Below are 26,229 nucleotides of genomic sequence, written 5' to 3'. Positions count from 1 at the left end.
CACGGGCCCAGCCGCTCCGCGGCATGTGGGATCTTTCCGGACCGGGGCACGAACCCGTGTCCCCTGCATTGGCAGGCGGACTCTCAACCACTGCGCCACCAGGGAAGCCCCCTGTTCCATTATTCTTGACCTTAGTTTGATCACCCGGTTAAAGTAGTGACCCCCAGGATCTATCTCTTCATTGCAGAGGTGCTTTTCGCCCTGGTGAGTGGCAAGGTGGGTTAATCCTTTGGCACTGTTACCAAACCAGGTTTGTTTGCCTGATGCGCAGCAAGCCAAACGCTAGGTTTGCAGCAGAGAGTTTATCCACAAGGCAGCCAACTGAGGGGATGAGAGAACAAGTCTCAAATTTTCCTCCCAAAAAGGCAAGGGGCTTGGGGTATTCACAGGATAAAGCTGAGGTGTGGGGAAAGGTAATTAGAGATAAGAGAAAGGTGCTGAATCAACGTTCTGCACAGACACAACTAAGCTACAGGCTTCTTCTTGGGACCTATGTTCAGAAAATGGCTGTGTTAGTATGCGCTGAGGGTGAATTTTTTTTCCTTCTGATGTCAAAATGTCATGGAGCAGACACTCTGTGCCCAGACACTCTGCATGCCCAGATGGAGGGTCAGTGGTCTTAACCAGTCTTAACTGGTTCTATCTTGAACTGGACACAGACAACTCCAAATCTCAAAAAAACAACTTGGGCAAACATTGTTTAGGCTATGTGATGCTCAGAGGACATGCAAGTTTTTTTGTAAAAACGAAGTGAGCTTGATCAGTGAAGGCAGGTTACAGTTTATTATTTATTAATGGCTAACTGCTGACTACCCTTGGTTTCAGCATCTTGTGAATGAATATCCAGTCTCCATCAACCTTAACCTAATGATTTTGGCATCCACTGATGATCTTTGCCTGTGTAGGGGAGCAAATAGTTTTCCTTGACCCTCTTAGGGTCCCTGGCTGGGTTTGAAAAATCAACCTGACAAAGACAGATTAACAGGAGAAAAGCATACACATTTATTTAAGTTTTACATGACATGAGACTTCATAAAGAAATGAAAACCCAAAGACATGGCATACTTGCTTTTACGTAAGGTTGAACAAAAGAGACAATTGTGGAAAAGTGTCTAAACTATGGGGGGAGGCTAAAGAAGGTAAGAATTAGTTTTAACAAGTTCTGCTTTTTTTTTTTTTTTTTTTTTTGTGTGTGTGTGGGATCTTAGTTTCCCAACCAGGGATTGAACCTGGGCCCATGGCAGTGAAAGTGCTGAGTCCTAACCACTGGACCACCAGGGAGTTCCCAACAAGTTCTGTTTGTATAGAATTCTCTTGGTCGCCGACTTCTTGTCCTCCTGGTTCAGGGAGGGCAACTTTCAAATGGGAATTTTCACTCAAGTTTGCAAAATGATGATTTTCCAATTTGATTATTCTTTCTACACTTATTTGCTGACATTCTTCTGTAAAACAAGTAATAAGTCATCTCTTCGACTCGTACTTTGTCTAAACTGAATTACTTTTTCCTACTGCAAACGTAGGAGAAATGATTCATTCTTTTCCTGTATTTACAGTATTGTGTGTGTAAGGGGTTGGTGTAAAATTGTCCTCCAGTGGTGGCAAATGAATTCCCCCTCCTTTTTGTATACATGGGTCCAGGAAATTTCCCTGTGGTACCCTTGACCTTATCAAGTGCCTTGCTGAGACTCAGATGTGCAGACACTGGCCTTCCCCTGACCTCTCCTTTTAGAATCTTGGCCAAGGAACATGTGAGTTGCTCTCTACCAGGCTCCCACCTCCAATGGCAAGGGCACTTCAACAGCTTCAGGGATTCCAAAATACAAAAACCAAGCTTAGTGAAGGTTAAACAACACACCTCCCTTAAATTGGTTGACAGGAACATCACAAAGTTAGCTGGACTTAAGATACTGAAGCATAAAGCTGATTATGCATCTTCACTCTTCCCTCCAACCTCATCTTCTCTTGATGCACGTTGGCATTCCCTCTGGACACCACCTTTGTGGTTGTATTTTTTTTAATATATATATTTATTTATTTATTTATTTATTTTGGCTGTGTTGCGCCTTAGTTGTGGCACGCGGGATTTTTCGTTGCAGTGTACGGGCTCTCTAGTTGTGGTGCGTGGGCACTCTAGTTGTGCGTGGGCACTCTAGTTGTGGAGCGTAGGCTTAGTTGCCCTGCAGCATGTGGGATCTTAGTTCCCTGATCAGGGATCAAACCCATGTCCCCTGCATTGGAAGGCGGATTCTTAACCACTGGACCACAGGGAAGTCCCTTTGTGGTTGTATTTTTTTTTTTTTTTTTTTGCGATACGCGGACCTCTCACCGCTGCGGCCTCTCCCGTTGCGGAGCACAGGCTCCGGACGCACAGGCCCAGCGGCCATGGCTCACGGGCCCAGCCACTCCGCGGCATGTGGGATCCTCCCGGACCGGGGCACGAACCCGTGTCCCCTGCATCGGCAGGTGGACCCCCAACCACTGCGCCACCAGGGAAGCCCTGTGGTTGTATTTTTGACAAGTTACCCAGAGGTCTCCATTTATCTTCTCCCTTCTATTTATTTATTTGTTCCTTTTATTTCCTTCTATTTCATTTTATTTTATTTTTAATTTTCCTTCTACTTATTATTATACACAAAAGTGTATATAATAATTATGTACAATTTAAAGAAGACTAATAAACAACATGTACTCACCACTGAGCTTAAGACCAGGTACTGCTAAATGTGTGGCTGGCAGATTTGGAGGCCACAGGAAATGTGACTTCTGGTGTTAATCCCACGGGAGTATGAACTTTTTGTTAGGAATTTTCCAGATACTTTTATTTATTTTCCTTTTCTTTTTCCCCCCTCTATCCAGAGCAAAGATGGAGGCCAGTTCCCACACTGAAGATGTGGCCTTTTGATACTTTATTTACAAAGAGTAGTCAGCCTGTGAGCTGTAGTTTGCCAATTTGACTTTTTTTTAATTGCACTAAAACATGATTTATCTTGATTCCTGAGTTTTTTGGTGTTCTCTTAAATTTTGCACCCAAGGCAGTACTGCTTTCCCACCCTGGGGCGGGGGTGGGACCAATGCTCTTTTTTAACTTTGTCAACTAAAAAAAAAAAAATAGTGCAGGAGGCTGCAAATAAGAAAAGAGTTTATCTGGAGTCTTAAGAATTGCAGTTAGGGAGACACAGATTCGGGTAACCCCGAAAATGTGTTCCAAGGAAAAGAAAGAGTCAGAGGCTTATAAAGACACAAAGCCACAAGGTTGTTAAAGTTGAGTGAGAATTATGATTGACTAAGTCAGAAAATATTTGTCCACAGGGAATCACAGGTTGTTTTAGGGTAGGGGTCTGATAAGTAGACTGTCACGAGTTACTTTATATGTATTTTGAGTTTCTAGTAGGTGTTCTGGATGACTTCATAAAGTCAAAAGGTCAGATTCCATCCAGGCTGAGATGTGTATAAGTCACATTTCCTTAATGGCCTCCCAGCTCCATTTTAGAGAGCTCTCTTAGCAATACCAACTCCATTTGATTTTCCTTTCACAATTTCCAGAACTTCTCAGGACCTTGGCTTTATATCCTGACTGCAAATCTGTGATCCACTGTAATTCTGATTTGGTCACTCAGCATTGACTGATGTCCTCAGGGCAAATGCCAGCTCCAGGGCTCATTTGTTTTTCTGGGTTCTTGCTGTCCATTATTTTTGGTTTTTGAAGATTTCCCTTACTTTCTCACCAACTAATCCCTACACTAAAAATGTGTTTGTTTGTTTGTTTTTTTGGCCGAGCCATGCACCTTGTGCTATTTCACTTCCTGGACCAGGGATTGAACCTGGGTTCTCGGCAGTGAAAGTGCAGAGTCCTAACCACTGGACCACCAGGGAATTCCCTAAAAATGTGTTTTAAAAAATATTCTATCCAGAATATTAGGAAAGGGAAGACCTACCCTTTCCTTGTGGTAAATTTAAGTCCGTTTTGTGTGTGTGTGTGTGTGTGTTTGTTTTTTGTCAAAAAGAAATGCAAGCCTTTGTCTTAGATCTTCTTTCCTAATCCTTTTTTTTGGGCAAAAATGATGGACCTCGTCCTGCTCCTTCCTGATAATGACTTCTGGTTGTGAGGACTGAATTAGTGAGAAACTGTACCTGGTGCCTGGTCCCTGGTCTTTGCTGCTCAATATTACTTGTTAGCCTCCTTCTATTGTTCAAGGGCAGCCTGATAAACAGTGAGAGCCCAGAGTCTTCTCAATGCTGAGCCAAGGGGCTGGGGGGAGGGGTGAGAGGCTTCGAAGGGGGCAGAAGGGCCTGTGTTAGGGGGTTAGGGCTCCATGCTAGAATTTGGCTGCTGATCCAGGTGGCACTCACCAGGCTGTAGTTTTCAAAGTCCACTTTGTCCTATTTGTACAAATAAGCACATACCTTCCCCTTTCAGTCTCCTGCCACTCCTTCTAATTCCCCCTTTATATTAAAAGAAAAAAGGCCAACCAGCCAACAATTCTTCAACCCTTTCTGCACCCCTGACTTGTGTTCTAACCCTGGTTTTCAAACTTAAATGTGCATTAGAATCCCCTGGAGGGTTTGCTAACACACTGAGTGCTGGGCCCCACCCCCAGAGCTTCTGATTCTGCAGGTCTGGTGGGGAGAGGGGTGGTCAGTATAGGGGGAAGGTCAAGCGTTTCTAACATGTTCCCAGGGAGTGGCTGCCACCTACCTGGAACCACACTTAGAAACACTGGCCCAGCTCCTTACCCATCCTGGACTTGCCTTTCCTCCTGTATTAAGCATCCACCATGTGCTAGGTGTTGTGGCGGGGTTTAAGATGCCCAGGTAAACAGGCAGGTTTGGTCCCTGCCATCTTTTATGGTTATTGGTGTTTTTTTTGGTTTTTTTTTTTTGCGGTACATGGGCCTCTTACTGTTGTGGCCTCTCCCGTTGCGGGAGCACAGGCTCCGGACGCGCAGGCTCAGCGGCCATGGCTCACGGGCCCAGCCGCTCCACGGCATGTGGGATCTTCCCGGTCCGGGGCACGAACCCACGTCTCCTGCATCAGCAGGCGGACTCTCAACCACTGCGCCACCAGGGAAGCCCTATTGGTGTTTTTTAAACACAAATTCTTCCTGTTGAAACAGTTTCTCTTTTGAGATCTTTTCTTCAGTGTTTTGAAATCTAGTCTTCCTAAGTCTAGGCTAAAACGTCTAAGAGACAGTTTCTCAAAGTGCAGCCCAAAGACCCCAGTGTTAGACTCTCCTGTGGTTCCTTTTAAAAATGCAAGGCCCGGGGCCTCCCTGGTGGCGCAAGTGGTTGAGAGTCCGCCTGCCGATGCAGGGGATACGGGTTCGTGCCCCGGTCTGGGAGGATCCCATATGCCGCGGAGCGGCTGGGCCCGTGAGCCATGGCCGCTGGGCCTGCGCATCCGGAGCCTGTGCTCCGCAACGGGGGAGGCCACAACAGTGAGAGGCCCGCATACCGCAAAAAGAAAAATAAATAAATAAATAAATAAAAATGCAAGGCCCGGACTTCCCTGGTGGCGCGGTGATTAAGAATCTGCCTGCCAACGCAGGGGACACGGGTTCGAGCCCTAGTCCGGGAAGATCCCACATACCGTGGAGCAACTAAGCCCATGTGCCACAACTACCAAGCCTGGGCTCTAGAGCCTGTGAGCCACAACTGCTGAGCCTGTGAGCCACAACTACCGAAGCTCACACGCCTAGAGCCCCTACTCTGCAACAAGAGAAGCCACCACAACGAGAACCCCGCGCACTGCAATGAAGAGTAGCCCCTGCTCGCTGCAACTAGAGAAAGCCCGTGTGCAGCAATGAAGACCCAACACAGCCAAAAATAAATAAATAATAAATAAATAAATTTATTAAAAAACAAAAAAGCAAGGTCCTGCAAAGGAGGCAAGAATATACAACGGAGAAAAGACAGTCTCTTCAGCAAGTGGTGTTTGGAAAGCTGACAGCCGCATGTAAATCAATGAAGTTAGAACACACCCTCACAACATACAGAAAAATAAACTCAAAATGGCTTAAAGACTTAAATATAAGACATGACACCATAAAACTCCTACAAGAAAACATAGGCAAAACATTCTCTGACATGAATCATACCCATGTTTTCTTAGGTCAGTCTCCCAAGGCAATAGCAATAAAAGCAAAAATAAACAAATGGGACCTAATCAAACTACAAGCTTTTGTACAGCAAAGGAAACCATAAACAAAATGAAAAGACAGCCTACGAACTGGGAGAAAATATTTGCAAATGATGTGACCGAGAAAAGCTTAATTTCCAAAATATACAAACAGCTCATGTATCTCAATAACAACAAAATAAACAAAACAAAAACAACCCAATCGAAAAATGGGCTGAAAACCTACATAGATATTTTTCCAGAGAAGACGTACAGATGGCCAACAGGGACATGAAAAGATGCTCGACATCACCAATTATTAGAGGAATTATATGTGGAATCTAAAATATGACACAAATGAACTTATCCACAAAAGAGAAAAAGACTCCCAGACACAGAGAACAGACTTGCAGTTGCCAACGGGGAGTGGAGGCGGAGAAGGGAAGGATTGGGAGTTTGGGATTAGCAGATGCAAATTATTACATATAGGATGGAGAAACAACAAGGTCCTACTGTATAGCACAAGGAACTATATTCAGTATCCCGGGATAAACCATAATGGAAAGGAATATGAAAAAGAATATACAAACGTATAACTGAATCACTTTGCTGTACAGCAGAAATTAACAACATTGCAAATCAACTACACTTCAATAAAATATATTAAAATAAAAAAAATCAAGGTCCTGGACTGATTCTAGAGACACCGCACCTACAGGCAGGTTTGGGGTAGGGCCAGGACTCTGGTTTATAATGACTCCGCTCCGCCCCCTCCAGGGGAGGAGATCCTTCCTTGAGGAGCCTCTCTCTTAGCTGAGGGTTCTTGGCTATGAAGAAGGAACATGATCACTTCCTTACGAGCCCCCTGCCATGTCTCCTTCACGAGGCAGTAGCTTATGTGGCAGACAGTCATGGTACCATTTCCTCTCTCTCCTCCATTATTTCTGATAAAGAAAGTTGTTAGCGAGACTTTCTCAGATGTGCATTTTTAGTGGCAGTGGATAGCAGATGTCCCAGTTGCTGCAGATGCCACCCCCCCACCGCGCTTCCTGCGTCGTATCTATTCCTCCACCTGTGTTAGAAGAGCAGAGCCCGCCCTCCCCGGCCATGCTGCTTGTGTTCGGCTCTGCATATTTCTTCCCTCAGATGTCCCCCCGCAGGCCCATAGATTCTGCCTCTGTATGTGTGTCCTGTGTGGGAACAAGGTGGTTTACTGGCCAAGGTAAAATATTACATCAGGTTACTCTGAGACCTGGTAAGTTAAGGGGAGAAATGAAGCATTTATCCTGACTTTCCCATACAAATCATGCTTCAGGGTAACCCAACAGCCTTGATGAGGGACAGTTCCCTTTTACTAAAGAATTCCAGCTAATAAATGAGGACAAAATAATAGAATTCAAAAACCAACATTTCACAACCCCTCATGAAATAATTGATTCAGGCAAAACTCATCTGTGGATGAAACTGTCAGTTGGAAGGTTGATGGGGAAACCTTACAAAGGAGGGGTCAGGCTCTGGCCATCTGAACCCATCACTCAGTTCAGCTTTACTCAGAGAGGGACAAGCGGGCAGCACTTGCTTCCTGAGGGAGCACAATAGGAAACACAGAGCACCTGGGAAGGAATCTTGTCCACCCCCCACCCCCGCCTCCCTCACCCAGTGGAATCTGAATCTAATTAAACCTTCAGGTTTGATAACTGGAAATACAAGGGATGGAGGAAAAAAGTTAAATGACACTCTGAGGAAGAAACAGATGAATCCAGAGAGTGGAACGTTCTACAGGACAAATGAACATATTTCTGTGTAGACGGTATCAAAAAGAAAAAAAAAAAAGAGAGAGAGAGAAAGAAGAGAGGATAGGAGGTGTAACTACTGTAGACTGAGATTTAAGAAACATCAAAATGCAATATGCAGGGACTTCCCTGGTGGCGCAGCGGATAAGACTCTGTGCTCCCAATGCAGGGGGCCCGGGTTCGATCCCTGGTCAGGGAACTAGATCCCACATGCATGCCGCAACTAAGAGTTTGCATGCTACAACTAAGGAGCCCAGGTGCTGCAACGAAGATCCCACATCAACAACGAAGATCCTGCATGCCGGAACTGGAACTAAGACCCGGCGCAGCCAAATAAATAAATAAGCAAACAAATAAATAAATAAATATTTTTTTAAAAAAGAAAAGAATGTCTTGAACATTCCTACCGTCTCATCCAGGCATTGCATTTTCTTTCCATATGGAGAAAAGCTGTGGCTGTCCCACTCAGCTGTTTTCACAGCATCTCCTTTAGGATGAGATGTTTTCTCACATAATTGCCACAGTGCTTATTTCTCTGCCAGGCTGGCCTGGGAGAGGCTTCTCATCTGCATTTTACACACCTGCTCCCTGTTTCATGGAGGACAGTATCTCACCCCACCTTAGAAATACAAAACAGCCAGTTTTTAATTATCTTATGAGGCTCCTCCTCCTCCTCCTCATTACACTTGTTAAGAGCAAGCTGTATTTCTGTGATAAGAAGGAATGTGAAAAAGAAAGGATTTGATTTGCCAAAGTCACAGATTTTCACAGGCAGTAAGCACACCAGCTTCCTCCCCAAAACACACTCCCAGTCCCACACGTGTGCACGAGGAAAACAGACGTGAAGATGTGCACTGACAGAACCACAGAGACTCTGCAAATATTCATTCTCCTTCATTAAGAACGTTAAGTTATAAACATTTTGATTCATACATAGTCAAAGTGGGTGGTGCACCTTGTTCCTTACCTTGAAACCAAACGTCCTGCCCTTCTGGAACTTTCACCAACCCTCTCCAAAGCCAGTATCTTACTCCAAAGAGGTAAGCCTTCCCCAATTCCCTGAGTTCACATTTATTTAATGCTACAGGCCCACCTAGCCCTGTCCAAGAAAAGGACCAATCATTGCCCTGAGAGGGCAGAAAGGGCAGGGGGCAGACCCAGCAATGTGGAAGAGAGGTGCTCCCACGTGTGGGCAGCTCTTCCTATGTGGGAGAAGCCAGGTTTTTAGTCCTAAGGAATGATTTCCCTGTCAAAGAGAAGTTGATTTTGCAAAACGCTAGACTCTAAAGGAAGGTGGGACCGTCTTCTAGGCTCCTCCAGTAGACCCTCTACAGACCCATGGTCCTGAGGCTGAGTCCAGGGCCTTCTACCCCCGTGGCAGGTGTACAGCTCAGAGTGTCCCATAGACGCTGACTTTGGCCAGGGAGATGCTCTCTATGTACTCTTTCCGGCCTTTCTCATACAGGACATAGAGTTGCGGGGCCTCGTCCTCCCCGCCCACACTGCCCTCCAGGGTTGCCAGTGAGGAGTAGCCACTGGGCCCCGGCCACAGCTGGACCGTCTCCTTCTGCCATGAGGTGCCATTGCTGAAGCTCCAGCGCAGGGTCAGGTTCACTCCTGGGAACAGCACCAGAGTCAGGGGAAGGAAGGTCTCCCCCTAGAGAAGGCCTCCTTCTCTAGGTCACGGGGGCTCCTCGCCGACCCCACCTGGCAGATACTCACGGAACTCTGGATGGGCTGGGTTGGAGAAGAAGACAATGCCGGAGTTGGTGGCTACAGCCCCTGCGGCTACCACAGGGTCCACAAGCTCAGGGTCAAAGGTCACATCACGGGGCCTCAGAGTATCACAGGCATCGTAGCTGCGGAGGATGATTCGGCAGTGGCAGTGGTAGTTGTTCTGGTTCCGGGCATTGATGACCACTGAGCCATCGGGGAGCTCAAAGGGCTGAGCGGAGAGAAGAGGGCTTCAGGAAGATGCAGGGTGGGGGCGGGGCAAAGGGCCCCGTCCCTGAGGGAGCAAGACTGGGTGGCACAGAGCTGGGCAGCCAGGCCCGGGGTCCGTGAGTGAAATGGTGCTCTGGAGGACAGAGCAGGTTGAGCGGGTGGGGGACAGCCCATGGACTCCTGACCTGGCACTCGTCGGGGCTGAAATCATTTTCCCGCTTGGGCTGGCCATAGGGGATGCCGCTGATCCCACTCCCATAGCGCCAGGAGGCGCCATGGTCATCGCTGAGAAGGCAGAAGACCCCGTCCCGCTCCAGCGTCCCGTGGCCGCACACAATGAGCCGGCCCTTCCGAGGCTCCCGCTGTTTCTGTGGGAAAAGGATAGGGGTGCCACAGACGGAGACACTGAGGGGGCTCAGAGGCAGGGGAGGGGAACCCACCACCTCCTAAGTGTGAGGACACACCTTGTCCTCTTCCGTTCTGTCCTTGCTTGCTGAGGGTTCCACAAGCATTACAAACACCCACTGTCTGAATTAAGAAGCTCTTTGGCACGATAAGCTCCTTCGGGACATCCAGGGTGTACTCTGGACAGGCTGTGCACAGGACAAGGGGGCCCAGCCACAGGGGGAGATGGGAGCTTAAACCCAACCTGTGTTCACAGGCCAAGCTGTGGACCATGGCACAGGCTTGTGTCTGCCCAAAGGAGGGCTTTTTTCTAATCTGCACAGGACTTTCTAATGTTTTTTCTAATCTGCACATGGACTAGTGCAGCCCTGTTGACAACCCCCAGATGGGAAGCCAATGGCAAAATTCCACCTTCCCTTGGTAGGGTGTTCCTCCCAGGATGTCCCTTTCTTCCAAGGAATGCCACCTAAGACAGAAAAATCTGACTTCACAGGATCTTCTCTTTGCAAAGGAGTCCATAACGGGGCAGACTCTCTAGGAGGCACCCCCCTCCACCCATCTCAGGACAGAGACCTGAATGCCAGAGCCCGGTCCGGGGGCAAACATCTCAGTGCCTATGTCCAAGGAGAGGTTCCGAGGCGAACTCCAGGAAACGCCGTCATCCTTGCTACACACCAGCATGGTGGAGGCCACCTGGCAGCCAGCCTTGTGAGCACAGAGGGAGTAGAAAAGGAAGACCACTCCTGTTGTTGTATCGCTCACCACTGCCCCCAAGTTCAGCCCATCTGGGCTCTCCCCATCGTCCACAATGAAAGCTGTTGGAGACCATGTGCTGCCTAAAGAAAAAAGGGAAGAAACCCAGGGTGAGCACTCTGGAGGTTCCCTTTCCACCACTCGCTGCAATTTTCACCTCCTGCTAGGGACCCAAGGCCTTATGATGGCCCCACGAGACCTGCCCCTCCTTACCTCTCAGACCTTATCTATTCTACCCTTGCTCACTACATCCAGCCGCACAAACTCCTTCTCATTCCTCAAATACTCCCCTCCTTGTGTGTGGGGGGGAACTCTGTCTAAGCTTGTTACACCTGCCTGGCTCTTCTTCCAGGCTCACTTACCTCCTCTGAGTCTGCTCAAATGTCATCTACTTAAAATTACAGTCAAATTCTGGCACTCTCCATACCTCTTGCCATGTTTCATTTTTCTCCACTGCACTTATCAGCTCCCAATACAAAAAATACATTTACTTATTTATTATGTTTATTGTCTGTCTCCCCCGACCCCAGTAGAATATAAGCCCTGTGAAGGCAAGGATTTTTGCTTTGTTTTGTTCATAACTGTATTCACAGAACCTAGAACAATGTCAGGTATATAGTAAGTGCTCAGTAAATGTCTGAATGAATGTTCAACTCCTTGGTGAGCCCAATTTCCAGATCACTGCCCTGGACACCTTCCCACCTTAGGTTCCCTCTACTCTTCAGGGATCCAGCAGCCTCAGGGTCCTAAGGCAGGTCAAGCTCCCCACCCATCCAGCCTCTTGTGACCCAGGCATCTTTATACCCTGGTCCGTGGACCTCCGCAGAGCAATGAACTTAGCTCCTTTATCCGATGCTGACATTTTCCTGGCCTCAGCAAAGGCAAGGAGAGTGCCCCGAGGAGTGGTGGTGATGAGCGGGATGCGGAAGGTGTCCACGGAGCCGATCTGCTTCCCGCTCACCCACAGCAGCTGCTCCATGATTACAAGCGGATGAACCTACGAAGCGAGGAGGAAGGGTCAACAGAACAAACGTGACTTGGGGTTTTAGGGTGAATGAAGAGCGGCTCGGAGTCAGGTGTCCCTGGGAGAGGCAGGGTGATGGGGATCCCGAGTGGGAGAAGGGGTCCCAGAACAAGGAAGGGGAACCCTGAGGAGAGTTCGGAGCGAAACTGAGGGCTCGGAGAGGGGGAGGGACTACGAGGGGACAAGAAGCCCTCAGGGACAGGGAGACTTCAAAAGGGTAAGGAGCTCGAAAGAGGAGACTCAGAGGGAAAGAGGACAAGGGCCCCGAGAGGGAAACGGACTGGGAAAGGAGGGAACGGGGTCGGAGAGTCCCTCGGAGGAGAGGGGGCTCAGCAGCCTAGGTCCTGGAGTACAACTGGGCACAGACCGCCTGCGTGAGTCGGGGATGGGGCTATGCGAGGGGTGACTCACCAGACTGAAGTCGTCCTTTGCCCTGGCCCCGACTCCTGCTGAAGACAACAGCAGCAGGAAGATCGCGGCAAACACCTGAACCCTACAGACTCCCCATGATCCCAGCATTCGCGGTCTCCCGGGTCTGCCCAGGGGCACCGTGCCGGACCGCTCCGCAGTCATCTCTCCCTCGCGGCAGCAGCGACCCTGGCACCCCCAGGACTAGACGCGGGCTGGATTCGTCAACTGACCCCGGCCCTTTAAACGCTCAGATGTCACCCTCAAACCCGCCCCAATCCCAGCCGGCCCGCCACGCTTCCGCGACTCTCTTTGGCCCTCGCACGACTCCCCACGTGACTCTTCGGCGCCTCAGAGCTACCTCTTTCCAATTGGCCCTCTTTGAAGCCCCGGAGCGCGTGACCCCGGCCGGAAGCGTATTGGCTGGGGTGAAGAAGGGGGCGTGCATTACTCCTCAGGAGCCTTTTGATTGGCCGAGGCACCTGGGTCACGTCATAGGGGCGGGATCTATTTTAAAGAGCCAGGCGAGGTTAAAAAGGGCAGCATGTAGGAGGAAATAAAAGTCCCAGAGTTTTTGAGAAAACAAAATATCAGTCTTTTAATAAAATCTTTTTACTACAAAATCGAGATCTGGAAGGCGGGTTGAGGCTGGGAGGCTGTACAGGCGGGGTGCAGTCCTGGATCAGAGCTGCGCCTCTCACTTCTTCCTCTTGTCTCCTGGGGGCACCTCGTTCTTCTTGCCCAGAATCTTCAGAAGGGCCTTGGACATGTAGTAGGGCCGGTCCACGGAACCGTCGTTCCGCTCCAAGTCTTCCACTGAGGCACGACATAGACTCATAAGAGCGCACCGCTGGGAGCCAACCCCACTCCCCGGGAAAATCAGGGACTAAGAGACAGCTCCCTGGTTTCCAGGCTGCGCCACCACGGGCTGATTTTGGGGGGCAGTTTTTGCAACCTACTCGGTAGGTTATGTAATAGTTTCCTCGTCTGTAAAGGGGGGGGTGTCAAAAATATTTCATAGCGTGATGAGGATTAACGGAAAAAATACATGTCAATTGCTTAGCGCAGAGCCCGGTACACACGAAACCCTGAATGAATGCATACAGTAGGGTGAGAAAATCCCCACTCACTACAGCCACCTGCTGGGAAGTCTCCTGTGGCTAACTTCTTTCCTAGATTTTCTAGCGGAAGATACCAGAGGCCTCTCCCCTGGAATGCTCCTTCTTGGGAGAGCCTAGGAGCCTGGGAGCTCACTCCCTCCTTTCTTCCCAAACACCTGCCCTGAGGATGTTAGTAGAGGCTCTGGCTCCTGTAACTCACGAGGTCGCTGTTTCTAGAAGCATCAAGTCTCCAAAAAAGCCTGAATGATCTGGTACCTTTAAGTTGAGGAGAGGAGGTGGAGGTGTGACTCACAGAAACAGAGGAAGAGAGTGTCCACACACATGCCGAAAACGCTGAAGAAGCCACTGGCGATGACATAGGCCCCCAGGATGGAGGTCTGCAAGATGCAAGGTTTCCCTTAGGGTTCCTTTGGAGAGTTGGAAGGTGAAGCGGGCGTCGGGGATGGGTTGGGGTGGAGGGTGGGGCTGGGAAGGTATGGGGGTGGGGGGTTGGGGGGGTGTCACTCACCATGATGGGCAGCCAGTAGTAGTTGAGTTGGGGACTCTCAATGTCTTTACCCAGTCCCTGGATGCGACCGGTGAAAAAAAAGAAGGACAGGACCCCTGTGAGAGAGATCTGGAGGTCAGCATCACTCCTCTGAGGTCACCTCTTAAACTGCCCAGCACCCCTGTCCTCTGTAACTCCCTGCCCTGGTCCTTACCGACACCTCCAACAACCAGCAGCTTCCCAAAGAACAGTAGCAGGTCTGTGACTTTGTCCAGGACGACCACCCTGTACAAGGAGTTGGGGTAGGTTGGGGGTAAGAGGCCTGGCAGGGCTGGGAGTAGAACTGGCTATATAACTTGCCATGACAGATGCAAAACAAACACTGTTCACATTTCAAGATGGAGGCAGCAGAGATTAAACCAAGCTCAAGGCCCTTCTGAGCACAGCATGCTTATGGGTGGGAGGCCATGGAGGTGGGGGGTGACAGCCTGACCTGACAATATTCCTCATGAGCAGCATGAAGGCGTTTTTGGCCGAGACGCAGAAATTCTTCCCATAGATGGCAATCTGGGGGAGGTGGAAAGTTCAGAGTTACCTGTGGTGAGCTTACCTAGGCCAGGGTAGGAGGCCCGCATCCAGGGTCCCCAGAGCAAGGGGTTGCTCATGGAGTGGGCTCACCATGATGTATGCATTGCGGTTCAGGAACTTGATAAACTTTTCCAAACACCAGAGGCAGCACTTGAAGCAGCACATGATACAGCGGGCCACAGGGTTCTGGGTTCCTGGGGGTAAAGAGGGCTCACGTTTGGTCACTGGCCCCTGATAGCACACCGCGCCCCCTCCAGCCCCCAAGGATCCAGCTGATCAGCCTAGCCTTGCCCAGCCCCCAACCTCGACTCACCTCTCAGTTTGTGGTCAATGTATTCCAGGATGACCCTGGCTATCTGCACCAGGGTCAAGATGAGGGCTCCGAAGGCTATTGACCCAGTGTGGTAACTGCACAGGGGTTAGTGAGGTAGTCAGAGGCAGGTAGTCAGAGGACTCCCGGTTTCATAATTCCCAGCCCCCTGCCCCAGGCTTACCGGAGTGTGCGGATGAAGGCAGAGCTCAGGGGAAAGGTAGGGATGTCCCGGGGCTTGTGGAAGGCCCAGTAGAAGGAGGCAAAGGCCCCAGCCAGGACACACTGGCCCAGGGCTAGTACCCAGTTGATGGTCCAGAACAGCCCCAGGACCCCGTAGATTTGCAAGTTGAAGAGAGAACGTTGTACTAGGCCTGTGGACAAGTAGCCCTGGAAGACGCACATCAGCCCTGGGCAGGAGGAGTTCACCGGCTGGTCCTGGGGAGGCAGGCAGAGGAGGCTCATTCCCAACCAGCTCCTGCCCTCCCAGAGCAGAGGGTGGTAACAGCCTCCTCAGAATTGGGGAAGCCCATTCCTTCCAGGAGATCCATCTCTGGGTTCAGACAGGGTTCAGCTTGCCTACTGTGTGAGTGTAATTAGTTTCCTTCAGTCTCCAGTCTCTGGATGGCACAAGAGCGCCCAGGCTGTGTGGACTAAGCCTTAATGGTATGAAGGCAGTGTGACCAATGCCTAGCTCTCCTTTGCACTTGAACAGCTTGTCCCCTCCCAGAGCAGCCTCTGCAACTTCAACCAAAGCACTTTCTAGCAAAATTGAACAGACTGGGTATCAGATGATGCTAAGGAGCCATTAATTTTGTTCAGTGTGATAATGGTGTAGTTTTCCTTTCCCACGTTAGGGTTATGATTTTTAAAAGTCCTTAACTGTTGAGATCCATCCTGATATATTTAAAGGTGAAATGGCACAATGTTCAGAATTTGCCTTTAAAAACTCGAGGGCTTCCCTGGTGGTGCAGTGGTTGAGAGTCCGCCTGCCGATGCAGGGGACATGGGTTCGTGCCCTGGTCCGGGAAGATCCCACATGCCGTGGAGTGGCTGGGCCCGTGAGCCATGGCCGCTGAGCCTGCGCTTCCGGAGCCTGTGCTCCGCAACGGGAGAGGCCACAACAGTGAGAGGCCCGCGTACCGCAAAAAAAAAAAAAAAAAGAGCAGAACGGGGCTTCCCTGGTGGTGCAGTGGTTAAGAATCCACCTGGCAATGCTCGGGACATGGGTTCAAACCCTGGTCCGGGAAGATCCCACATGCCACGGAGCAACTAAGTCCGTGCGCCACAACTACCGAGCCTGCGCTCAAAAGCCCATGCGCCACAACTACTGAGCCTGCACTCAAAAGCCCGTGAGCCACAACTACTGAAGCCCGCGCCTAGAGCCTGTGCTCTTCAACAAGAGAAGCCGCCGCAATGAGAAGCCTGCGTACCGCAACGAAGAGTAGCCCCCACTCGCTGCAACTAGAGAAAGCCTGCGCACAACAACAAAGACCCAACTCAGCCATAAATAAATAAATAAATAAATAAATAAATAAATAAATTTATATTAAAAAAAAAAAAGGGCAGAAGAACTGCATAGACATTTTTCCAAAGAGGAAATGCAGATGACCAACAGGCACATGGAAAGATGCTCAACATCGCTAATCATCAGGGAAATGCAAATCAAAACCACAATGAGATATCACCTCACACCTGTCAGAATGGCCATCATCAAAAGGAACACAACAAATGTTGGCAAGGATGTGAGGAAGAGGCAACACTTGTACACTGCTGATGGGAAAGTAAATTGGCGCAGTCACTGTGGAAAGCAGTGTGAGAAGTGTCTCAAAAAGCTAAAAATAGAACTACCATACGACCCAGCAATTCCACTTCTGGCTGTACACCTGGAAAAAAAAAACCCAAAACCACTGATTGGAAGAGACACATGCACCCGATGTTCATAGCAGCATTATTTCCAATTGCTAAGGTATGGAAGCAATCTAAGTGTCCATCAACAGATGAATGGATAAAGAATATGTGGTACAGAAATACAATGGAATACTACTCAGCCATAAAAAGGAATGAAATGTTGCCATTTACAGCAACATGGATGGACTTGGAGGGCTTCCTGGACTTGGGTGGCTATTTCCTTTCCCATGTTAGGGAAGTTTTGACTATAATCTCTTCAAATATTTTCTTGGGTCCTTTCTCTCTCTCTTCTCCTTCTGGGACCCCTATAATGCGAATGTTGTTGCATTTAATGTTGTCCCAGAGGTCTCTTAGGCTGTCTTCATTTCTTTTCATTCTTTTTTCTTTGTTCTGTGGCAGTGAATTCCACCATTCTGTCTGCCAGGTCACTTATCCGTTCCTTCTGCCTTAGTTATTCTGCTATTGATTCCTTCTAGTGTATTTTTCATTTCAGTTTTTGTATTGTTCATCTCTGTTTGTTTGTTCTTTAATTCTTCTAGGTGTTTTTCTTTCTTTTTTTTTTTTTAGGTGTTTGTTCTTCAATTCTTCTAGGTCTTTGTTAAACATTCTTCACTAACATTATTCTGAATTCTTTTTCTGGAAGGTTGCCTATCTCCACTTCATTTAGTTGTTTTTCTGGGGTTTTATCTTGTTCCTTCATCTGGTATAAAGTCCTCTGCCTTTTCATTTTGTCTATCTTTCTGTGAATGTGGTTTTCCTTCCACAGGCTGCAGAATTATAAGAATTATAATTATAAGAATTATAAGCAAGAACTATAGTTCTTGCTTCTGCTGTCTGCCCTCTGGTGGATGAGGCCATCTAAGAGGCTTGTGCAAGCTTCCTAAGGGAGGGACTGGTCTGTTTGAAATTTTATAACAAGAATTTATAACCACTTTCCACTTTGTATGTAATTGTGGGTTTGTGTCAGTCCCCACCACTAGGTCATAAGCAAGTTGAAAGCAAGAAGTACTTCATTTGGGGCTTTGTATAGCCAGTGCCTGGCACATAATGGGTCCTCCTTAAATGTAAACGACCTCCCTCTCCTTTTTTAGAGTGGGGCTAATGCTTGTGGGCACAGCCCATGGTCCCAGTTCTGATGTGGTGGCCACATGAAAGCTTTGACAGTAAATACCCAGCAGTGCAGCCTCACTCCCTGGGAACTTCACAGGGGAGAGTTTGGGGTAGCAGCTACTCTCCCAGGCCCCCAGGGAGCCCACCTGCCTATTGCCTAGAACAGTGTGTTCTGAGGAAGCCTAACTAAAGATAACTTAAACAAAACCAATCTACAGTTATCAGCTCTTATCAGGTGCCAGCCATTATACTTTCATGTGCCCAATGTCCTTTAATTTTCTCGGCCACGTTGAGGCACAGATATTAAGATTATCTCCATTTTACAGGTGAGCGGACTGAGACTGAAAGGGTGAAGTGGTTAATGGTCCTCTAGGCAGAGAAATATCCTGGGGAGGGATGGAGAAGTTCTGAGATCCACCTGCCCCAGGGCCTGGCCCTGCCCTTGGGCACAGCACGCCTCCTCTTGCAGCACAATGGGTGGCTCAGCGGGAGATCTGGAGTCTGCAGACAGACTCCCTTTCTGGCTCTGCTAGGGGCCTGCTGTGTGACCCGTGAGTGAGCCCCTTGCCGTCTCTGGTCCTCAGTCTCCTCTGCACAATGAGGGATTTGAACCAGTTGTTCTCTAAGGTCCCCTCAGCCCTACTGGTGCCCCTCCAGGTCCACCCCAAATCCTCACCATGGGGTTGCATGATGTATTCATTGGCACATTCTCACAGCCGGACAAGCTGACGTTGGGCGCCCAGAACACGTACTGGGGTTGCCCCGATGTGGCCAGGTACCCAGAGGGGAGTCGAGGAAAGCATGGTGACGTGGGGGCCTCCACAGTTCCCCTCCTCAGCAACCCCTTCCCAGGTGCTTGAGCAGGTTGTTCACTGCACAGAGGGGCTGAAATTCAGCCTGTGCTTGCTCTTTCAAGGCAGGGCTGTGTCTGCTGGGAGGAAGGGGTGCCTTCTTCCAATCACACTAAGGCACACTGTCTACAAAAGTATTGCCCTGCCCCCCACCCCCAAGGGCTCCAGGAGGGCCCAGTCATGTGGGCAAAGGATACAGAGCAGTCATGACCCAGTAGGCAATGCAGACGAGCAGCAGGACAAAGGTGAACAACGGGTAGAACATGGCAGACATCATCTGCCCTACAGCCCTGCAGGGAGATGAGAGCAGTACACCAGTGAGGCTAGCCCCCCGAGTCCCCACCCATCCTCTCACGGTGCTGACCCTGGCACAGGCCACACCTCTGCCCTCTCCAGGGCCTGCTCCTTCCCCCTAAGGCTGGGCACATAGTAGGAGCTCCCTAAAAGAACTGAACTGAATAAATCAGGCTCAAGGGAACTTTAGAGGAAACTAGAGCCACAAAGAAGCCACCAGGGGCGGCTTCAGGGAGAGTAAGGGCTTGTTTCACGTTTTAGGCACTTGACAAGACACTAATTAATTTAATCGTTATGACAACCCTACAAGGTAGGAACTATTGTTACTCCCATTTTACAGATGCGTAAACTGAGGCACAGAAAGGCTGAGCCACACAGCAATGTTAATCACTGTGCTGTGCTGCCTTTCTCCTCCAGTGCTCTGCCACCTTTCCAGCACTCCCATCCTGGCCCCCCCCCCCCCCGCCCTCTGCCCCTTCTCCTTCCCACATGGGCCCTGACCTGCTGGCTTCCTCCAGGAGGGCGATGGCGATGCGAATCCGCTGCCGCAGGAAGATGAGCATCAGTAGCAGGATGCCTTCAAGCACAGCCAGCACGATCACTGAGAGTGGACAGGGGGCAGAGTGGCCTGGGTCATGGCCAGGGCAGCCCTTGGGTGGCTGGTGGTTCATGGGTGGGCAGGGCACTCACGGGCTGCTAGCCAGGTCTCCTGAACGCTGCTGTAGGCGCTGAGGTTGGTGGTGAAGCCCAGCTGGGAGATGGAGGCACCCTTGTCCCGCAGTACGCGGTATTCCTCCCAGGAGTGGTAGATGCCGTATGCCAGCACGCTCAGCACCCCTATGATCAGCACAAACACCAGGGGCCCGGCCACCAGGCGCAGAAGCAGGATAAACAGCAGGCTCAGGACCAGAGCCACACCTAGGGCACTGAGGGCAGGGAAACATAGGTGAGGGTCACCCCACATCCCCCATATCTTTCCCCTTTCAGAGGCCCCCAAATACCTTTCCTCAAACCCCCAATGTCCCCAGATCAGCACCCCCACCCCACGCTTTCTTTTATAAATCCTGTTGGACTTGGGATCCATTCTGAGCTCTGGCTCCTCCTCCCCTGCCCAAAGGCTCTGTTTCAGACGGTGGGCTAAGGGATAGAGGGTCAGAGTGGGGAGAAGGGAAGGACAAGAGAGCAGGGGAATGTGGTGACTCACATAAGAATCCAATACCAGGATTGGGCAAAGTCTTCAAAGATCTTGACACTGATGCCACGGGCGTTGAGGCTGTCGAGAAGACCACTGGTGGGGAAAGACAGAGTCAGATGGGGCTGTGAGTGGGAAGGGGGAGCGGGACCGAGATGTAGGGGCAAGGGAATGCCCACCTGACGCCCTGGGCGATGGACGTGCTGGAGATCCCTGGGAGCTCAGGCACAGTACTATTGGACCATGGAAAACAACGCCCCAGAGCTGGAGGGAGAGAACCGGGCGACTGGGTGGGAGGGCCCAGAGTTTGTCTTGAAAGTCTCTGGCCCCCACCCCAGCCCGTCGTGCCCTTAGGGACAGAGTTGAGAAGGGCTCTGCCCCACTCAGAGGGCTGCTCTTGATTCCACAGCCGAAAGGGAGCTCCTGCCCCAGGAGCCCATGCTTCCTTCACTGTCTCTTAATGCTCCTTCCTCCCCACCCTGCCACTGCCTGGGTTCAGACCCTCCTGCCCTCTGGCCTGCCTCTTACAGCACCTCCACGCCCACCCCTGCCACCCTTCAATCCAGACCCTGCCAGAGTGCCCGGGAGACACGGCACAGCCCGGACCTTGGCATTCCAGGGCTCTAGGTCACTCTGCTGCCCAGACACCTCCAGATGCCTTGCCCTGGAGAGTGCCCAGGCTCACGGCCAGGCTTTAAGTCCCCATCGTCTGAGCCCAGCCACTTTCCCCTCCCCTCTGTACCTTTGTGCTTCCTCCTCCAGAAATCCCATCCATGATGCCCTGTTCAGCTCCATCTCCATCTCACCCCCTCCAGGAAGCCTTCTGGCCCCACCCCTATCTCCTGTGGCACCTATTATGTGCCTACAGAGCCATTTATCTTGACCCTCACGACAGCTTTGCCAGGCAGGCTTGCTTTGCATTTACATTCTAAAGATGAGAAAACAAGGCTCAGAGAGGTTGAGTCATTTTCCTAAGACCACACAGCTGGAAAGTGCTGGAATTTAAATCCAGATCTATCTGACCTTGGAGCACTCATTGGAGATACTTCCTATTGTACCTATTGAGAGGTGGATATCTTTTCTCATGCTATAGTTAATTTTTTTTCTATTAAAAATAACATTTAATATTGGGAAAAAGAGCAACAACAAAAAAAGTCAACTATAAAAAAAAAAACCCAACTGTGATCCCACCACCCAGCCGCAGTCACTTTAACATTTGGGTGAACATCCTTCCAGTCTGTTTCCTGTGCCTGCACATAAATGCATGTGTGTACGTTCACCCACGTATGTTCTCATGGCAATCTCATGCAGTCGCTTCGTGAACAGCTCTGATCTCACCACCTAGGATGTAGTCCAAAAGGGGAGCAGTTTTCATCTTCGCTTCACCTGTCCCCGGTACCTGGCACACAGCAGGTACATAATAAGCACTGGTGATCTGACTGTAGGATGATCACGCGGCAGAGAAAAAAAACGAAGACCTGGTGCTCATTCCGATTTTGTCACAGACAAGCTGTGTGACTTGGCTCTCTGTGAGCCTGGTTCCCTTGTTTGAGGGAAAAAAATCTAGGACTGGATGATGTCTGAGGAAGGAATGTGGCTTCTCACCTGGAGTGGAAGGGAGGAGGAAACTGGGGCAGAGCTCCTGTCTCAGGCTTTGGAGCACTTGCTGGAGGGTGGGGGGAGGACAGACAGACACACAGACACACAGACACAGAGCAAGATGAAGGAGTGAGTCCCCTTTCTACCACCACGATCATCTACCCAGCTCCCCCTCCCACCCTCCCTCATCATGGACCCTCCTTAGCAAGGACATTGGGAACAGCGCTCACCATGTCCCCAGGCACCCCTGGCAGACAAAAGTTCCTATTTGCTGCGTAGAAGACCTGCCCGACCGACTGTGTGAGCTGGTGCGTTTCCACAGTCCATGGGACCTCTGGGCAGGAGGACACACACACCTGGGGGCAGAGAGCGTGCTGAGCGGCTGGTATCCAGACCCTGGGGGAGATCTGGGGACAGAGGTAGGTTCCAGACTCTGACCTGGGGTGTGGGGCATGCCAGGCCATTCTGGGTGATTGCGATGATGTTGGTGGTTAGGACGCAGCTGAAGATGTTGAAGTACAGGAGATACGGTTTATCTCTGTAGGAGAGAAGGAAGCGTATGCATCAGGGCTTGGTCAAGCCTCGGGGAAAGAGAGGGACTGCCAGGGCTGTGCCTCAAGAGTGCAATGGGGGGCTTCCCTGGTGGCGCAGTGGTTGAGAGTCCGTCTGTCGATGTGGGGGACGTGGGTTCGTGCCCCGGTCTGGGAGGATCCCACATGCCGCGGAGCGGCTGGGCCCGTGAGCCATGGCCGCTGAGCCTGCGCGTCCGGAGCCTGTGCTCCGCGACGGGAGAGGCCACAACAGTGAGAGGCCCTCGTACCACAAAAAAAAAAAAAAAAAAAAAAAAAAAAGAGTGCAATGGGCCCAGTTCCTGGCCTCTGGAAGCTCAGCTCAGCTGGGGAGGTATGGGAGACACCTGAAAGATTGCCCAGAGGAATTCAGCATCGTCACTGCTAACAAAATGGTTAAGAGCTTGAACTCTGGAGCCAGCTTTATGACCTTGAATAAGTCATCTAACCACTCACTGCCTCAGTTCCATCACATGTAAAATTATAGTACCTACCTCACAAGGTTTAAATGAGTTTGTGTGTGTAAAGTACACTGCCTGCCTGGAATGCCATATAAATGTTAGTGGTTTTATTATTTATTGAAGGTTTCCTGCATGCTGGGACTGATAGCCTTGCTTCTGGAATCATCCTTGTGTTTCAGAAGAAGAAATCAAAGTTCAGAGATGTTGAGTACCTTGCCAGAGGTCACAAACCAGAACTTACTTAGCCCAGCTGGGGATTCAAATGACCATCTCTGAACCCTAAAACCCATGCATTTAACCATGACTCTTTGCTGTCTCCTAATTCTAGGGGGACTCAGAAGCCACTGGCCAGCAGTGGAGGCTGTTCTGCGTGGCCTGGAGTGGTGAGATTCAGGGAGGCTGAGGTGGAGTGGTCGCCTACCCATCCCCCATCTCACCTCCCTCCTGCCCCCTCTTCTTGCCTTCATACTCACTTGTTTTCCCCGATCCCGCAATAGGCCCCAGTAGAGTTCCTGGGGTAGAGGACTTGCTGGGGGTCTCCATACACCCAGGCTGGAGACAGAGACACACAGATGAATCACCGGAGTGCGGCAGGGACTTAAGAGGGAAAGGCTGTGGGTGTGGTCCCTCCTTGGGACAATAATGTCCCCCAGCCACTGCCCAGCTCTGCACTGCCAGAAACTCACCCACAAGCCCCACGGCGATGTAACCCAGAATGAAGAGGAAGAAGAGGACACAGCAGATGATATCTGTGCAGCTCCTTGGAGAGAAATGGGGGAAACCTTTGGAGAGGGGATGCTGGGGAGTGGGGGTGGCATGGTCTGGAGGAGTCGTGCTTTGGAGAGTTGGGGGATGCTGGAAAGTAGGCATAGGTAGCTTTCATTTTATTCTCTTTAAAAACACCTTTTTCTGGGTGGGTAAACTTTCTTCTGAAGTTTAAAACAGGAAAGGGCCCAGTTCAGAAGTGCTCAGCTGGATGAATTTTCCCAAAGGACACATGCCTGTGAAGCCAGCTCCCAGGCCAAGACACAGAACATCACCAGCAGCCGGGAAGCCCCCTTGTGCCCCCTCCACACACAACAGTCTCCCCAGGGCCACCACTCTCCTGGGGCAGGAGGTTTTTTCCTCACAAGTTTCTTACCAATATTTCAGCAAATACGAAGCAAAACCCAGACACCACCCCCCTCCGCCCCACCCTGACCCCAGCAGCGCAGTGCCCAGAACTCACCTGTTCTTGATGGGGCCTCGAAAGGAGGGGTCATATTTGGCTGGTTTCCCTGAAGGGCATGGGGAGGAGTGTGGAGGGTGAGGCATGGAGAGGGGTCTCTCCCCCCATTTCCAGTCCCTCCAAACCCTCCCCCACAGCAGGAGCTACCCTGCACCAGGGTCCTACCTGGCCCCCAGGAGTCTGGGGGGAGATAGACAGGGGCAGGGCTGGCAGGAGGGGAAATTAGAGAACAGGAAAGGTAGTATCAGGGCTTGGTCAGCAGCTTCACTGATCACTGTGAACTCCAACCAGGCGGCCTTGGAGGGAGGGGAAAGGGCAGCTTTTTATGGGTCATTTACGGGTCACACCTCAAGGCCCTCAGCCAAAGTCATGAATTCCCGCAGGGACTGGGGATGGGGGGTGCCCTGTAGACCTCCACCCGGAAGGGAGCTTAGTCCCCAGGCTACTGCCAGTCTCTGGGAGAGCAGTCAGGGTGACACGTGAGCCGGGCAGTTTGTGGCCCGTCCTGTTCCTGGTCCTCCCTGAGTACACACAGGGCGGAGGTGAGGCCAGGCAGCCAGGGTCCCGTATGGGCACCGAGGAGGGAGGACAGCGGGCTGAGCAAGAGTGTGGGAAGGGGTGCGGTCCATTCTCCCAGGTGCTCTGGACTCTTGTCCCTCCGTGGTTCTCAGACGCGATGTCGATGATTGGCCCAAAGCTGTTCCAGGAAGTCTGTGGGGTGTCCCCACTGCTCCCTCCCCTAACTCCCTTCGGACCAAGCCTCGCCTCTGGAAGGTCCCTCCCTTGGGGTTCCTTCCTTTCCAGACCAGAATTTCAGACCCCCGAAACCCCAAGGCACCTCTGCAGGCAGGGCCCTAGCCCTCACTGCTCACAGGGATCCCAGAGGCTGGTCCCAGGTCCCCCTCCCAGCAGGCGCCTCCACCCCGCCCCCTGCCCTTGTCCTCAGGACCCCTTGGGGCAGCCTCCCAGCCTTTGCCCCTCACAGAGATGCTGGAGACAGGCTGCCTACTCCTTCTCCTCAGGCCTTACCCTTCACAGGAGCCCCAGAAGTCTGCTGCCCCTATTCCTAGTGTACTCTGAGATAGACTCCCTCCTAGCAGGGAACCCAGAGGCTGGTCCCCAGCGCTCTCTCTCCACCAAGATCTGCAGCCCCTACTCCTCTCAGGGACCCCCAGCAGAACCCACTCCCCCGCCACTCCTCACAGACCCCGGCAGGGAGATCCGCAGCGCCTTTTCCCCTCAGAGACCCAGTGTCCAGGCTGAAACTCCGCCTCCTTCTCAGGGACCCCAAGCTGTTCCTCCTGACAGCGGCCCAGAGCCCAGCTCACTCCTCCCAGCCCGTGAGCCCCTTCCTCTGCTCAGGACCCTGCCCCTGCCTCCTTCAGGCTCTGCTTCCAGGGCCCTGTCCTGAGGGGCCCAGAGTCGAGGCGTGGCATCACCCCCTCGTCGCAGGGACTCCAGCCCCCCTCCTCATGCAGACCCCAGCTTCACACCCCAAAGGCTCCTCAGCAATGGCTCCCAGCCCCTGCACCCCATCCTCCTCCGAGGACCCCCTTTCCTTCCATCAGCTGTTCCCTGGGCCCTCCCCTCGGGGACCACGACTCCCCTCAGCTCCTCTCCCTGGTGCCGGCCCAGCCCCCGTTCCCCCGAGCAGGCTATCCCTCCCTCGCCGGGTCCTGGGCCCCCACCCCAGCCTCACCCCCAGCCTCACCGTAGACCTCGTTCTGGTCCTGTTTTCCCCCCATGTCTCAGTCTCCAGAGTGATTGGAGCCTGGGAGACCTGGCAGCTCACCTGCCACCAGCCCCGCCCTCCCGCCCTCCCGTCACAGCCCCACCCCTGCCTGTGGTCCCAGACACACTCTAGTTCCTCCTTCTAGGCTCTGAGCTGGAGGGCTGGAAGCTGGAAGGCAAGCCTGGTACGTGGGTCAGGTCAGGGCTGCTTGCTCGGGCCTCGTGGACCATGGCCTGAAGGACTCCCACGCTCTAAGAAAACCCTTCAGAATTTTGCAAACTACTTCAAGCGTAGTACAGTCACGCCTACACCCTCCTGCCAAAGATTAAGTGTG

The 26,229-nt window shown here is 51.3% G+C and overlaps 2 protein-coding genes across 3 annotated transcripts; both read right to left on the bottom strand.

Annotated features, from left to right (window-relative positions):
* Window positions 1-848: 848 nt before the first annotated feature.
* NEU1 (neuraminidase 1) lies at window positions 849-12,776 on the bottom strand. Of its 2 annotated transcripts, XR_014295480.1 has the most exons (7): window positions 12,446-12,776; window positions 11,815-12,007; window positions 10,831-11,093; window positions 10,038-10,220; window positions 9,631-9,853; window positions 7,188-9,525; window positions 849-7,059 (listed from the first exon to the last, which is right to left on the bottom strand). XR_014295480.1 is itself a non-coding variant. In XM_082638048.1 (6 exons), the coding sequence occupies exons 1-6, from the start codon at window positions 12,605-12,607 to the stop codon at window positions 9,299-9,301; spliced, it is 1,251 nt and encodes a 416-aa protein (XP_082494174.1). In that variant the 5' UTR covers window positions 12,608-12,776; the 3' UTR covers window positions 849-9,298. The 2 variants fall into 2 exon arrangements, 1 of the variants encoding a protein (XP_082494174.1); XM_082638048.1 differs by having other exon boundaries at window positions 849-9,525.
* A 243-nt stretch (window positions 12,777-13,019) lies between these two features.
* SLC44A4 (solute carrier family 44 member 4) lies at window positions 13,020-25,908 on the bottom strand (the record flags this gene model as incomplete). Its single annotated transcript, XM_082639086.1, has 21 exons — window positions 13,020-13,258; window positions 13,856-13,940; window positions 14,072-14,166; window positions 14,265-14,335; window positions 14,544-14,617; window positions 14,729-14,832; window positions 14,952-15,046; window positions 15,133-15,386; window positions 18,646-18,748; window positions 19,018-19,110; window positions 19,616-19,715; window positions 19,805-20,040; window positions 20,319-20,402; window positions 20,486-20,570; window positions 21,912-21,972; window positions 22,136-22,261; window positions 22,344-22,443; window positions 23,409-23,487; window positions 23,622-23,695; window positions 24,164-24,212; window positions 25,875-25,908. 21 exons carry the CDS (start codon window positions 25,906-25,908, stop codon window positions 13,140-13,142), a joined length of 2,121 nt encoding a protein of 706 aa, XP_082495212.1. The 3' UTR covers window positions 13,020-13,139.
* Between the last annotated feature and the right edge of the window lie 321 nt (window positions 25,909-26,229).

This window comes from Mesoplodon mirus (genome assembly GCF_964341445.2).
Source record: "Mesoplodon mirus genome assembly, chromosome: 12".
In the NCBI taxonomy this organism is placed as follows: domain Eukaryota; kingdom Metazoa; phylum Chordata; class Mammalia; order Artiodactyla; family Ziphiidae; genus Mesoplodon; species Mesoplodon mirus.
This window is presented reverse-complemented; position numbering and strand designations above follow the sequence as displayed.